This window comes from Daldinia caldariorum (assembly GCF_022478825.1).
Source record: "Daldinia caldariorum strain CBS 122874 unplaced genomic scaffold F4812scaffold_1, whole genome shotgun sequence".
Taxonomy (NCBI): Eukaryota; Fungi; Ascomycota; class Sordariomycetes; order Xylariales; family Hypoxylaceae; genus Daldinia; species Daldinia caldariorum.
Genome location: NW_025953037.1, coordinates 1,024,895 through 1,038,241, shown reverse-complemented (window position 1 = coordinate 1,038,241; position 13,347 = coordinate 1,024,895). Strand labels below are relative to the sequence as shown.

General features: G+C 47.1%; 4 protein-coding genes across 4 annotated transcripts; 1 reads left to right on the top strand and 3 right to left on the bottom strand.

Moving 5' to 3' along the window:
* Nucleotides 1-958: 958 nt before the first annotated feature.
* Nucleotides 959-4,827, bottom strand: F4812DRAFT_448989 (CNH-domain-containing protein; the record flags this gene model as incomplete). The annotated part of the gene is made up of 4 exons (XM_047935924.1): nt 959-1,054; nt 1,109-1,956; nt 2,010-2,340; nt 2,401-4,827. The coding sequence occupies 4 exons, from the start codon at nt 4,825-4,827 to the stop codon at nt 959-961; spliced, it is 3,702 nt and encodes a 1,233-aa protein (XP_047794716.1).
* A 1,575-nt stretch (nt 4,828-6,402) lies between these two features.
* Nucleotides 6,403-7,934, top strand: F4812DRAFT_11646 (V-type ATPase). Its single transcript, XM_047929407.1, has 6 exons — nt 6,403-6,722; nt 6,794-6,824; nt 6,899-6,981; nt 7,068-7,180; nt 7,252-7,422; nt 7,481-7,934. The coding sequence occupies exons 1-6, from the start codon at nt 6,675-6,677 to the stop codon at nt 7,521-7,523; spliced, it is 489 nt and encodes a 162-aa protein (XP_047794715.1). The 5' UTR covers nt 6,403-6,674; the 3' UTR covers nt 7,524-7,934.
* On the bottom strand, nt 7,892-9,235 carry F4812DRAFT_11669 (uncharacterized protein). Its single transcript, XM_047929411.1, has 3 exons — nt 8,993-9,235; nt 8,383-8,925; nt 7,892-8,303 (listed from the first exon to the last, which is right to left on the bottom strand). Exons 1-3 carry the CDS (start codon nt 9,093-9,095, stop codon nt 8,206-8,208), a joined length of 744 nt encoding a protein of 247 aa, XP_047794714.1. The 5' UTR covers nt 9,096-9,235; the 3' UTR covers nt 7,892-8,205.
* A 2,667-nt stretch (nt 9,236-11,902) lies between these two features.
* F4812DRAFT_408747 (uncharacterized protein) lies at nt 11,903-12,792 on the bottom strand. The gene is made up of 2 exons (XM_047932387.1): nt 12,549-12,792; nt 11,903-12,446 (listed from the first exon to the last, which is right to left on the bottom strand). Exons 1-2 carry the CDS (start codon nt 12,595-12,597, stop codon nt 11,944-11,946), a joined length of 552 nt encoding a protein of 183 aa, XP_047794713.1. The 5' UTR covers nt 12,598-12,792; the 3' UTR covers nt 11,903-11,943.
* Nucleotides 12,793-13,347: the final 555 nt, after the last annotated feature.

The window sequence follows — 13,347 nt, the reverse complement described above, 5'->3', positions numbered from 1 at the left end:
GACCAAGGAAGACAAAACTCCAGCCTTGCAAGCTTTTGCACTCAAAGTAGTACCCAAAAAAGAACAATACGAACACTTCCGTGAACACAGATCTAGAACACGAGAGGAAGAAGCGGAGACGTAGTAGCACCGCCATCATCATCATGATCTTCATCATGATCTTCTTCTTCTTTTTGTTCTCTTCCAAGCCTCAATCAAGGAAAGAATTTTCTTTCGTTTTTGGGTTCATAGTCTTCGGCTCTTATTGTTGTAGTTGTGATTACGGTAGGGATTACCTACTAGGTACCTGTTTCTAGACACATCCTTTCCTCGCCCCATCTCCCTCCTATTCCCGTTCCCACTCCCTCTCTCACACAGAAATCCCATAAGCGAACACCCCGAGTCGCCTCTTCTTCATCTTCATCTTCTGTTTCTCCTCCTCTTCCCCCCCTTTCTTCTCCTTCTTCTTCATATCACGGCAAGCCGCTCGCTCGCTATTACTTGGTCGCAACTCAACCTTTCACACCGAACGCAAGCGCAGACTTGTGGCATACAACAACACAACGAAACCCCTCCTTCCGGGAATTCTTCTTCTTCACCTTTGAAGTACAACGTATCAGAGAGTTGGTTGCTACGGACGGGCTCTCCATCAAGAGAAAATAAAAAATCCAAAGTCCACAGCCACAACCTGTAATCCGGAAGCTTTGGGGTAACAATTAAAAACTATTTCCTCGCTACTGAAGACATTCTCAAAAAATGAGGTAGAAAGGAAAATGAAATATGCTGGCCAGATAGACAACGAGACACCCCCCAGGTGGCATATATGAATTTGCATGCTTATCCAGTATCCCCTGGTCCTACACGGTCTGGGCCGAGCTCAAACCCCAAATGATCAGATGAGAGCTAGGCATGGCTTACGAGCAAGCGGAATGCCCGCCCTAAGGTCTCGATTAAAAGGTATAAGTACGGAAATAGAACATCAAGGCGCCAGCAACTCGGACTTCCGGTTGTTTTTCCAGAAGTCTAGAGCAGCAATCACGTCACCGCCGGCTTCATCTTCGTAGGCGAACAAAATCTAGATAGGGTTAATAACTTCGTATTTCATTAAAATGGTCGAGTTGTAACTTACCTCGTGCGTACTACTGTGTAGCATCCGGATATTCTTGTGTGGAACAATATGGACTGCTCCGCTTTCAATATTCCTGAGCTCAATGAAGTTTGGCTCGAACGCCAAGATCCACGGGTAAGATAAAGCGAATGCTTGTGGCGTTCCTTCCCAATCAATACGCCATTCCGGTCTTGCTCTCCAGCCGTTCCTGTTGACGAAGAACGAAAACTCGGAATAGTTGAGAAGGAATTCTCCGTTGAGCCGTTCTATATGGATCGGTTTCACACCTTCCTTCCTTGCGACGAAGTCGAGCGAAGTATCAGCCTGATCTAGTAGCGATTGCGTTTCAAGTGTTTCGAGAGAGACGACTTCGAAACCTCTGGCGCATGCCACGCAGAGCTTGCTCTTAAGGAAGTGGACAGATGATGATTCGGTTGGGATATAGAACTCTTTGAACGCCCTCAGCTCATCCTGGCCGGCGTTGAACATTTTGCCAAAACCTTTCTGCTTCTTGCCCTTGCTCATCGAGTCGTTCGGTTCGTACACCTTGATCGTAGTCGAAAGTGCACTAGACTTGACACAACAGACCAGATGTCTACCTAGACAGATACCTGTTTTGAAGAAGTTACAGTTGCTCTGGATTTTCTTAGGCCTCTTCGCAAGTGCAGGCTCGTTGGGATCCAATGCTGCGAGCGAGTACGACGACAACGTCTTGTTCGATAGGACTAGTAGGAGATTGTATTCTTCCAATACATCAACTTGCGTGACGTGCTGTACCTCGATGACGCGCTTGGGCACCTGGTCTTTAACCTTTCGATCCGACACGTAGATGCCATGATCGGTGCCAATAATGAGTTTACGACCGCCGTCTGTTAATCTAGTTAGCATGTAACAAAAACCTCGCGTATTTGGCACTCCCTACCGAAAGGTGTAACAGTATTGACAAGGTTGCCAGCTTGGAAGAAGCTAGAAGAAAGGGTGTTGACGTTGAAGAAATCAGCCCGTGCTCGAAGACGCTGCTGAGCCGAATCGATGAACTCGAGCCACTTTTTCCTAGCCGTCTGATTCGATGCGTACAAAACTTGCTCGTAGTAGTTTTTGCCCAGGTGTCGGAAGGTGATAGGCCAGCCTTCCGTAGATTTCTTGTCGGAATCTTTGCCGCGGAAAGGCAAGTTTGACGACGCTCGTTTTACTCCTGCCTGAGGGATAACTTCGTCCATCTCTTTAATAGAGAGTAGCTCCAAGGGGATTGGCTGAGTAGTTTAAGATTAGCCACTGAATTCTGACATGCTAAGAATTAGTTAATTACTTACTCTCCTGTAAGCTTTGACTTCTTCGTTCTTGCCAACTTGCTTTATCCGCACCAGAAGAACAGCGTGGTCGAATAGGAAAGCCGTAATATCCGTAGGATCCGTAGGTGATTTTTTGAACTGGGTTTTGAACACGAGTTCTCGACCGGCTTCCGTCAATTTAAGGTCAACTCGATCAGCAGGGCGGAACTTCAGTTGCTCGTGTAGACGACGCAGATTGAACCGGTTTTCAGCTTTGCCGGATTCGGCGTTAACTCTGCTCAGTAAGTCGCGAATCATAACAAGAACTTTCGGAATGTCCTCCTTGTCGGGGTTGTCATCTTCCGTATATTTCAAGACGTTCTCGAGAAGCAGGGGATAACGGGCAAGTCGCGTCGTGGGCTTGGTCAAATAACCGTTCAGCTCCAACTTTCTCGACTCTTTCCTCCTTTCGATCTCTTCGACAAATTTAGCAAAATAGGGGTTGCTCGATCGCTCGTTTTCGAACTCGAATTTGGCTTCAAGCTGCTTCGAACCGTACAGGATGAACGGCTCGAACTGGGGAACTATCTCCAGGAAGATATCGCCGAGATTCTTGACTACGGGGTTCTTCTGTTGCCTTTCTGTCAAAGCCTTGGCAAATCTTGAACTGACCGAGTGAATGCTAGGATGATCAATAATGTTGCTGAAAATATTCTGCACAACCTGTTCCCTCTTTGCGGCGGGGATAGGCGAAGCCTTCGAACGCAGCGGCAGGATCCAGAAATCTCTTAGGTACTCGAGATCCTTGACAAAGTCTCTTTCGGTATAACAAATTTCGGAAATAACTTCTTGCCTCTTCTTCTCCCTGTCGCCGACACTTTCGGCAACCTCCTTGGGAACGGTATTAATCCAGAGTTTCTGCTCGTCCGTTTGATCCGCATCGTCGTTAATAGTAGCGTCCTGATCCTTCCTCAGGCCAACCTGTGGCTTGAGGTTAAGTCGAGAAACCTGTTCTAATCTTCGTGGGCAAGCAATTGAGTAGCAGAGTTGGTCCCTTGTGCATGTAGGAGAGTAACATTCGGAAAGCAAAACGAATACGCCATTAACCGGGTGCTTTTCTTCTGGCTCATCCATAAGACTCTCCCTGAATTGATACATTTCTGATGACGAATCTCGTAATCGGTGCTCGTAAGTAACATCGTGGAAAAACTTCTGCGCATCTAGAGCTCGGCCAAGGAGCAGAGCCAAGTTCCTGTCTGTAGTTCTAATAATATACGAGAGGACGTCAACGGCCTCGGAACCGCTGAACGCATTTTTGTACGTCAACTCGTTCTTCGTCCGGTCGCCCGTGATGATCTTTTGGCGGAAGCATTCGGCGACTCTCGAGAGAAGGGCAGGGTAAACTAACGGCGGCCGAATCTTAGCGGTAGGAGGTCGCTCACCCTCGAATGATCTCGACAAGGATGGCCGGTGAGCTGATTGCTGCTGCTGCGAGAGCTGTTGTCGAGCTTGCTCGGAAGTCTCAGGGACAATGGTACTAGCCATTGACATCGTGCGACTATGATCTCCGGCAACAGTCGAAGATGCCATGCTCATAGTCCTCGTTGCGGTACCTGGCGCGGCTGAGTGTCCGCTAAACGAGGGGTATCCAGCCGTATGTCCATTCGCCGTGGGAGTCTCGTTTGAGGGCGCCCTCATACGATTGGGAATTATTCGGCCGCTCATCATCTGGTGAGCATCGCGGTCAGGAGGATAACCAGTCATGGACATCGATCGATCATCGTGGCGTTCTGGGACTACCCGACCTTGTGCGGTTGTGCGGGACGACATGGTAGTCTGCGGAGGAGTCCGAAAGTTGTTCGGTTGGTTTTGAAAAGGTGGCGTCTGGTTCTGGTACAGCGGTTGTCGTGGCATGCTGGCGAGAGACTGGGATCTATACGGGTCATCACGCATAGCAGGGGCGGAACCGGGTCCTCCTTGATACATTCGAGGAGCTGGATTTCGTGGAGGATATCCCTGGGCAGGTGCTCTCGGGTCGAGTCGAGATTGCCCTTGAGGCGGAGGGCCGGGATAAGGCCTTTGGTTCGGCCCCGGAGCAGGCGGCGCCCTTCCATATTGTCCTGGCATAGGGGGATAACCTCCAGACGGGTTTCGTTGGCTTTGATAATAACCATTGGCAATACTCGTATCCATGGTCCTAGTTCGGCCAGTCTCTTCATAACCCCTTTGCTGTTGGGGTCGCGGAGGGGGACGTCTCTGCATATCGTGTTGCATGCTCGACACGGAAGACATGGTTTGGGTTCTACCCTCCTGAGGCTGCATGTTCGGCGTGTAGCCCTGCGACGACGAGGTCATAGTCCCAGTACGTCCCGGAGGGGGAGCTGAACCGAAGATGTTGGAGAATGCGGCATCTCGCTGATTATTCGAGGCCGGGCCATATCGCCGTTGGTCGTATGTGTAATCAGCCATTCTCGTAGTCCTAGAAAAAAAAAGGGTGAAGATACGCAGTCAGCAACCAGATTCGTCGCCCAGGAATTTAAAGAAGGGAAAGAAAAGTTATCGAATTGCGAGGCAGTGCCGGTAAAGTGGTACAAACACCACTTCGCATACGCAGGTGCAGCTTCGTATCAATTCCCCCCAAGATCCAGGGGTGTAGACGTTAAAACGTCACTTACTCTTACAAGAGCCTAGGCGGCCGGGAACCTAGACAAGAGACTAGGATAGTCCGCAAATGGGGGATAAAGGGGTGATTGCCGACACTGACGACGGACTCACCGCCGTGGGTGGACGGCCGTGATGTAGAGCGATATCTTGTTTCCGTCCAACTTCGTGTCTTTTTAAGTTCTCGATTTTGATTTTTTTTTTTTTCTTTTTTGCCCTCTCCTTTCCCCTTTCGCCTAAAAATTGACCCAAAGCTCCCGCTAAGTTAATAATTGGATGCAAAAACGCTAGTGGAACGCGATAACAAGTGATTTGGAGGGGAGCGATGGGCAAGACGTCGGCATCGAATCGAATAGGTGGGTTTAAAGGGACAGGAAGGGAGAGGTTCGGGTTAAGGTAGGATTTGAATGATTTGAATGGACGCTGTTACGGTATAGGTAATCTGTACAGTCTGTACACACTGACTGGACTGATTTGATTGATATGATCAAGGATCAGAAGAGAGAGCATGGACAAATTGGTATCTGCTTCAAACTGCTAAGACTGGACCCCGGCACCTGGACTTGGACTAACAAGAGGCCCGGGTTATCATCGGCTCGGAATTTGATAGGTAGAGGTACCTAAGGAGTTACAAACTGTCACAGGCGTTACTTCTCCTACAAATACGTGCAGATTTACTAGTAATCTTCTGTAGTGATTGCCAATACCTGACCTACCTTCCGATATATCTACCTATGTTTGTAAATATAGAAAGTGCGACAGTTAGCCACTACGTTTTTAAGTTTCACTGAATTTAAAGTTCAACGGGGAACAGAAAAAAGATCAGTTGGTTATGAATCGTTGCATAAGGTAGTTCAGCACGTACTTACACACTAGCGGAAACTGAATCTAATAACCCTACCACCTGCATATCAACATATGCAATGGAGATGTACCACGAGTCATACTGTCATCTACCTTAGGTGTACCTAAGGTATCTATCTCCTTGTATTAGGTAGGTAATTGTCGTTCGCATGAGTGAATACGACAGTTCCTGTAAAGCTGCCGAATATATGGTGTGGTTTCTTGCCTTCAATTGTATTGTGAACTAATAAATTTGAACCGTTGAACCTCATCCATCAAATCCGAAAAGATCAGGTCGAACTTGCCGAGCTATGGGATGGGATGGCAAGTTATCAAAGCTTGTTTCTTCTGGGTTAGAAAGGATTAGGTACCTGCTTCATGCATACCTAAAGGCTAACATAATTCACCACCTAGGTACCTACGTAGCAATGCGAAACGTTATCCGCGTAGCTAAGCGTATATAAACATTTGTGGGGTAATCTTTCAAAAAGTAAATATTGATTGGTTGATCTCAATTACATAACCCATAGAACTGCGTACTGTGTAACAAGTAATTAGACAATCACGTGGTTCCAGGTTAGTAAGGTCATTCGAAAGCCGCGTCTTAGTTCTAAGAAGGCAGCTGGTCCGGCTGCGTCTGGTTTATGGGTTTATAGCTTCATAGCTTCATACAATTCTAACCCTTCGAGGCTCGACAGGTTCGGCGACGACGACGACGACAACTCCCTCTATATTCCGCGAGCCCATTGATTTAATTTTATCTTTTCCTCCAGCCCGTCCCTATACACATTCCGATCAATCATATATCCATCATGGCGGAATCAGAAATAGCGCCCAAGTTTGCCCCCTTCTTCGGCATGGTAAGCTCGACATTTCCATCGGTCCCCGTTCAGCGTACTTCCCTTTGCTGACAGAGTTTTCGATAACGTAGGCCGGTATTGCATCCGCCATGATCTTTGGATGTACGACCCCCGAATAGCGCACCGTCCCTTAAGTAATATCGCGTAGGAACTAAACAGAGTTAACAACAATACAGGCGTCGGGGCAGCATACGGGACGGCGAAATCGGGCATTGGTATCTCGGGCGTGGGTACCTTTAGGCCAGACCTGATCATGAAGGTTTGTCAAAGTCCAGCCCCAGCTCCTTCTAGGCTGGCTTTCCCTGGCCGTCCAAAACCACTCGTCTAATCTGATGACTATTGCAGTGCCTGATTCCCGTCGTCATGTCCGGAATTATCGCAGTTTACTCCCTCGTCATCGCCGTCTTAATCGCCGGAGACATGGATCCGCCGTCGCGACAAAGCTACAGCTTATTTACGTATGTTCCCCGTTACTGCGCTCTCAAAACGGATAGGAAAAGTCGGACGAAAAACTAATGTCTGAAAATAGGGGATTTATGCATCTGGGATGTGGACTCGCGGTCGGATTCACGGGCTTAGCCGCTGGGTACTGTATCGGGGTTGTTGGCGACAAGGGTGTCCGCGCGTACATGGAGCAGTCGAGGATATTTGTCGGCATGGTCCTGATTCTTATTTTTGGCGAAGTTCTGGGTCTCTATGGGTAAGTCTAGACCTCTATGGCATGGCGAAGGCGAAGCATTGTCACTCACCGCAAATAGTCTCATCGTTGCCCTTATCCTCAACACTAAGAGCAAGGGCTAAATCATACGGACTCGAACTCGAACTCGAACAAACCATATTTCACAATGGCCACTAAGTGTTCACACATAAAGAGGCACTAACCAACTATCAGTCTATAAGGATAAAGTGTAATCAGTAGCTACATGGTCGATGGCGTTTTTACGGGTATGTAGAACTAAGGGGGTATCCATTAGAATCGTTGACGGCTGGCAGGTCCGTATTTGGTCAAATATACGACCAAGGCCTCCATTGATGAATAAGATATTTTGAACTACAAGGCAGGATTGCTTTCATCATAAACAGGGTCCTTCGAATTCGTGTTAAAATTGATGCTAAATAGGAGTCGGCTAGCTACTACAAAGCCTAAAGGAATGCGGAAAGAAATGAAGAATCAATACCCTCACGACATATCTCATGACCTCATCCATTCATCTACATGGACATCCCGAATGTTGAAACCCAGCCAGTAATAAAAAAAATGATGCCCTCAAACCTGTCTAACTTGCCCTAATTGACGCCAAAACGGTAGCGCCGCCCAAATGCGTGTGATGAGAAGATGAAATAAAAATAAAATATGCAAAGGAACGGAAAGAAGCGCGATGCAGCCGTTGCAGTTTTGGCTGTGTTGGGGAGCCTAATATCGCCATAGAAATCGCGGCTGGAATAATTCCCATGCGATATACCAATATTGAAAAGGTGTTTTTCATCGACCGAAGCGGCGAGCGAGTCTCCCACGACTTTCGTTGTTGGTACGGAAGTTGCTCCAACTTCGCTCACGTTCCTCCGCACCTCTCGTCTGGCCTAATAGTTGGACAACGTTAGAAAATTCGCAGAAAAATAATTCAGGGCCGAAAGAATAGAATGGATAGATAGGACGTACCCAAAAACCAATCCCATCGTCTGTCCTCACGAATCAGAATATCATCTCCATTCTGCCTGGCTAGTCTCTCGTTTCTCGCCTGCGCAGCTGCTTCCTCACCGACCAGGTACGGATCTTCGAGCGGCCGCACCTTATAAGGGTCGGCATCGTCAGCTGCGGCTGCAGCGTTCATGCGTTGGACCACTGTTCGCACTGCGCTTTCGACTCCTCTCCAGCCGTGGGCGCCGTTAGCAGCAGACACGCGACGGTGCGCAACCCTCTGATAGTGGCGAGCTGTCGGGTTGCTGCTCATCGAGGACCAGCTCGGTACCTGGAAATGGCTAAGGTGGGGAACCTCGTTGCGACGGCGCGGAGAGGGTATCCGCGGTAAGCCTGCTCCCGGCGCAAAGGTCGAGGTCATGGGAGCCGGCGTCGGGAACGGGTTTAGCATAGACGAATAGCGTGGCGGGGATGCCAACGGTGAGCCTCGAGGTTCGGGTGGCGTGTACTCAGGTACAGTTTCATTCGTTGGTATAGTTGAATGATACGAAGGCGCCTCGGACACTTAGAACAAGACTCTTTGTTAGCTCTCCTTATCGCATATGTCCTATCGGTGAAAGAAGTGCCTTACTATAAGAAGGGGCGGCTGAACGAATGGAAGCCGTCTCAAAATCTTCGGCGCTAAGAAGCTCCAAACGGGATGGCCCGTTGTGAATAGCTGTTTCTGTTGCCATCGTGTTGACTAGAATTTTTCAATATCGCAAGCGAATGTGATGCGGAGTGGTGAATGTTAGGGAGGTAGGTTTGGTGAGAGAGCTTCGCACATCTGGTCAAATACCTAGCTCTCTTATCATTCAGGTCCTGACTCTCGGTGTAAGAGCCGAAATATTAAAATTAGGCGAATCAGATATTGGCAACCATGTAATTAAGCCAGATGACTGTTTGAGACAGAATAGCTTTCCCGAGGGGGAGTTAAATCAGGAATGACAGCTTGACTTAAACAAAAGACCGATGTTAGGTCAATGTGTTAGAATGTGTTAGGTAGGGTTCACAACGATGAACACTGATCACGACCAAAGCGAACACACCACACCACTCAGCTTCGTTCCCCCCAGGTACGTGTGTAGACCAAGTAGGGTTCAAGCTAGAGAAAGCTTGAAAAGATAGGATGAGGCGTTGGGGTGTAAGGTGTGTTATTATGAGAGGTATGAGATGATGTGCTATGTTATAAGGTGTACGAGGCGTATGCACACGTGAGGGTTGCAGAGAAGAATTGCTGAGATAGGGATGGTATGGGAGGACAAGAACGGAAACGGAGTGAGGCACAACCACCTTAACCATCCACCACCCACCACGATGGATGGGGTTTACATATGCAAGATTCCTACTGGCCCCGTTTTGTCTTACCCTTGGCCTTTGCTGTCGTGCTACCTTCTATCCAGGGCCCGAGCTGCGTCACCCGCAAGTTCTCCGTACAGTTTCGTGGAGTTTGTGGAGAAGAGGATACGATATCTCTGACGAACCTAATACATAGTAGGTATTTGCCTGGATAATTTGCCGATATCCGGGTGCTTGTCAAGTGTGTTGTTGCTGAGGGGGGAATTGGTGCAGGTTTAGGTTCCAACGTACATAGCTAGTTAGGTTACCTAGGTAGGTAGGTACCTGGATGTAAGTTGGACAACGGAGAGAGTATTGAGAACCCGATAAGTATTACGACTATGTATACTCAGAAGGAATTAGGAATTACGCCAGTTCAGCAGCCCCACCCTACCTATTTAAGTAAGCGACTATTCATCTGATTGGTTATACTCTATCTTATTGTCTCCACTATCCCCAGCTGCCAATAATGATTGGATGAAGAATATCGTCACTAAATGTAAACGGAGTTCTTGGAACAGTTAAGACCGTTCCTTTACTATCTTGACCGCAGGTTGTCGCGATATAGCGGGGTAGGTCGGGGTATAAGCATCAACTTGTCACTGGGACAATAATACCGCACTTCAATTCAAGGCTGAGAATGACGAAATAGACTGGTTCTACGTGAGAAAAACATTATTGCTATTTACTAAACTGTAAGGCTAAATATAATGATATCCACTTCTGAGGATGGACGACTCGGAACTTTGGTGTTCCTGGCTAGATCATCGCCTGCATGTTCTAGCAATGCACAGCGGCCCGCCGAGAAACCTGCTCGGGCATGATTGGGAAGCGAGACAGCTCAGCAGTTTTCATGGCAACTTGTGGTTATCACTCTATACGAGATGTCGGCACAAATAGACTAAAATGGCAAATAGGGTACTACTATGTAGGAGGTACCTATATATATGGTTTTACACTTATGTATATAATATTATAACCTTGTAATTAATTATGTCTTTCGATGTTTAAAATATGTACCTAACCTAAGGCACTTTCGGAGTTAATAGTTGACTTATACAACTTTGTTTATATCCGTGTTACGCACAAGAAACAAGAAGGAGGTACCTAACCGGAGTAAATAAATGATCTTCAAGGAACCACGTCTTAAGACTATTACATCACTCAACCCTTTCAACCCCGAAACATCACAATTGCTATTCTTTCTATTACGTCGTAGGGATTTACCTTACTTCGGATCTTCATGCCAAATATTACAAGTCTTAGAAATAATTCACTTCGTAATAGCTTCTCTTTAGTCTTCCGTCCCGCAGAACCGAGAATATCCCGCGCTACCGAGTCAACAAGCTATAGAGCACAGCCTCAAAAAAATGACACTATCGCTATTCAGTTGGCGGGTCTAGTAAACTAATAGATAGTTTAACGAATCCTCTTTTTTCAACGTTCCTGAATATAGATGTACTTATTCGACAACTTCCCTCGACTCGGTAGTAGTAACCGTGAGGCCGCCTACCAGCACCCATTGGCCGTCGCCAATCTGCCCCGGATGCTGCTCCAGCATACCCGGATTCGATATCCTTATCTGGAAACTAATCACATGCAGGGCTCGCGTGAGACTTGGTTCGCAACCCTTACAGATCTGAAGTTTCTCAATCGAGTGCAGATAACACTGCCTCGCTGCAACCCTGAAAGGTCCAGAAGTGTGCAGCAGTTTAGACGAATCGAAAAGAAGGGTTGAGTTAGGCATTCCAGATCATAGATATTTGAAACGAAGGTAGGTAGTTATTTTAACTCGAAAAGTTTCATTATCACATGAACTTAGGTAGGCTCAACATGCATTGTTTCTGTTACGTTATACCTCTCAAGACTTTTTTTTGCTTGTTAAATAGGTACCTCCTAACGTAAGGTAAAAAGATCCGCCTGCAATCTAACCGAGTAACCGTAACCGTTGTTCCCATAAACCGCTATTCGTACATTTAAATCCTAACGTCGTGGACCCTGCTTTTACTCATTACATCTCATACCTGGTTAAAAAAAGAATCTCCTCGAGAACCCAGCCCCCGGATTTTCTTTTGAAAGGCGCCATTCCCAACCATTCCAATCCCGATGCGTATGCCCTTAGTGTACCAAGTAGAGAGAGAGAGAGAGAGAGAAACAGTAGCTGTCAAGAGAACAGCATAAAATAAAATCGTAAGAGGTAACGAGTCACCATAGTCGTCGTTGATAATATACTCGTTCCTGGCCCTCCGACAACTGCCGTATCTCCTCTTTGATCTTGCGCCTCCTTTCCGCTCTACTAATCGGTTTCTCCTCAGACTTCTTCTTCTTCTTATTCTCTTCTGAAGGTTCTTCCACATCGTTCGGTGTCCCCACCTGTGCCCCAGCAGTAGCATCGTCCCTCTCCGGCATAGCCGGCTGTTTCTGCTCTAGTTTTCCATCAGACACGGTGGGTCTCACGATAACGACATCTTCTCCTCCTCCTCCTCCTCCTCCTCCTTCTTCTGCGCTATATTGTCTACGGCGGTGTGGCAGCCGCGAATCGCTTATCGTATCTTCTAGGTGGCTGGGTGAGCTGAGGTGGTCGGGGTGGTAGACCTTGGGGCTCGGCCTGGGTATCCGGGTGGGCTTGATGGCTGCTCGTAGGTCGCGCAGTGTTCGTTGTTGGATTACATAGCCGCTGAGAAACAATGCCGCCGTGCACAAGATAACTATTGAAGAAGAAAAAAACGGAGATTATGGTTAGTCCGAAAACGTTGTAGTTATTTTAGGCTGTTTACTGGGTAGGTATTTCGGAGGGGTTAAGTTCATACCGATTCCTGACGAGAGTACGACCGAGACCTGCGACGATGTCAAAAGCATACTTGTTCGAAAATATGGTGTACAATTATAGGTTATATATAGGATTGTAAAGGCTCAGGAATTGAAAGAAAGAAAAAACAATACGTAAATCTATGAAGATAGCAGTTGTTGAGGCGATATACAATAAGTTGCACACCTGGAAACTGTTGGCAAAGGACCTTTTTGGTGACCGGTTTCCTGTTTTCCCAAGTCTCGTGTTTCCCGGGCAACGCGCATCAGCCATTGCGGCCGGGGTGCCGGCTTGGCAATCTGATCCGATCCCGATTGCAGATCTTACAATAACACCCTTGCGAGGAATTCATTAAATACGCCGAATACGTTGACGATTAGATATTATTTTCTTTTATAATAGGGCATGGTGTATATGATTTATATATGCTACTTCAGACTTTATGCGCCTCTTACAATATAACATCGGCCCCTTTTATGCCTCCAAGCTTGAAAAATACTAACCTGATACCTACCTAGACGGAAGGATAATCTACAGGTACAGCTAGGTAGGTACGCAGTTTCTTAACAGTTAAACCAGTTCTACTCTAAAGAAAGTATATTGATCCAAGAGAATCTCCATGTACCCCCTGTTTCCTTCTTCATTCATTATTGTACGTCAGGTCGCACATAATACAATATGTCGAATCTAATGGACACAAGGGATTTACCAGAGCCATGCTCTTCGCGTATCTTGTTGAACAACAACTCAGCCGTGTTTGTCCTACCATCCAACGCAATGTCGCATAGTACTTTATATAT

Bases quoted from the DNA above. Each gene is read 5' to 3' on its own strand.
- F4812DRAFT_11646 (XM_047929407.1), top strand. From the start codon at position 6,675: ATGGCGGAATCAGAAATAGCGCCCAAGTTTGCCCCCTTCTTCGGCATG. The intron at 6,825-6,898 runs GTACGACCCCCG...ACAACAATACAG, and splicing joins ATCCGCCATGATCTTTGGAT to GCGTCGGGGCAGCATACGGG. The intron at 7,423-7,480 runs GTAAGTCTAGAC...CACCGCAAATAG, and splicing joins GAAGTTCTGGGTCTCTATGG to TCTCATCGTTGCCCTTATCC.
- F4812DRAFT_11669 (XM_047929411.1), bottom strand. From the start codon at position 9,095: ATGGCAACAGAAACAGCTATTCACAACGGGCCATCCCGTTTGGAGCTT. The intron at 8,926-8,992 runs GTAAGGCACTTC...TCTTGTTCTAAG, and splicing joins TTCAGCCGCCCCTTCTTATA to TGTCCGAGGCGCCTTCGTAT. The intron at 8,304-8,382 runs GTACGTCCTATC...TCCAACTATTAG, and splicing joins ACGATGGGATTGGTTTTTGG to GCCAGACGAGAGGTGCGGAG.
- F4812DRAFT_408747 (XM_047932387.1), bottom strand. From the start codon at position 12,597: ATGCTTTTGACATCGTCGCAGGTCTCGGTCGTACTCTCGTCAGGAATC. The intron at 12,447-12,548 runs GTATGAACTTAA...CTTCTTCAATAG, and splicing joins CGTACTCTCGTCAGGAATCG to TTATCTTGTGCACGGCGGCA.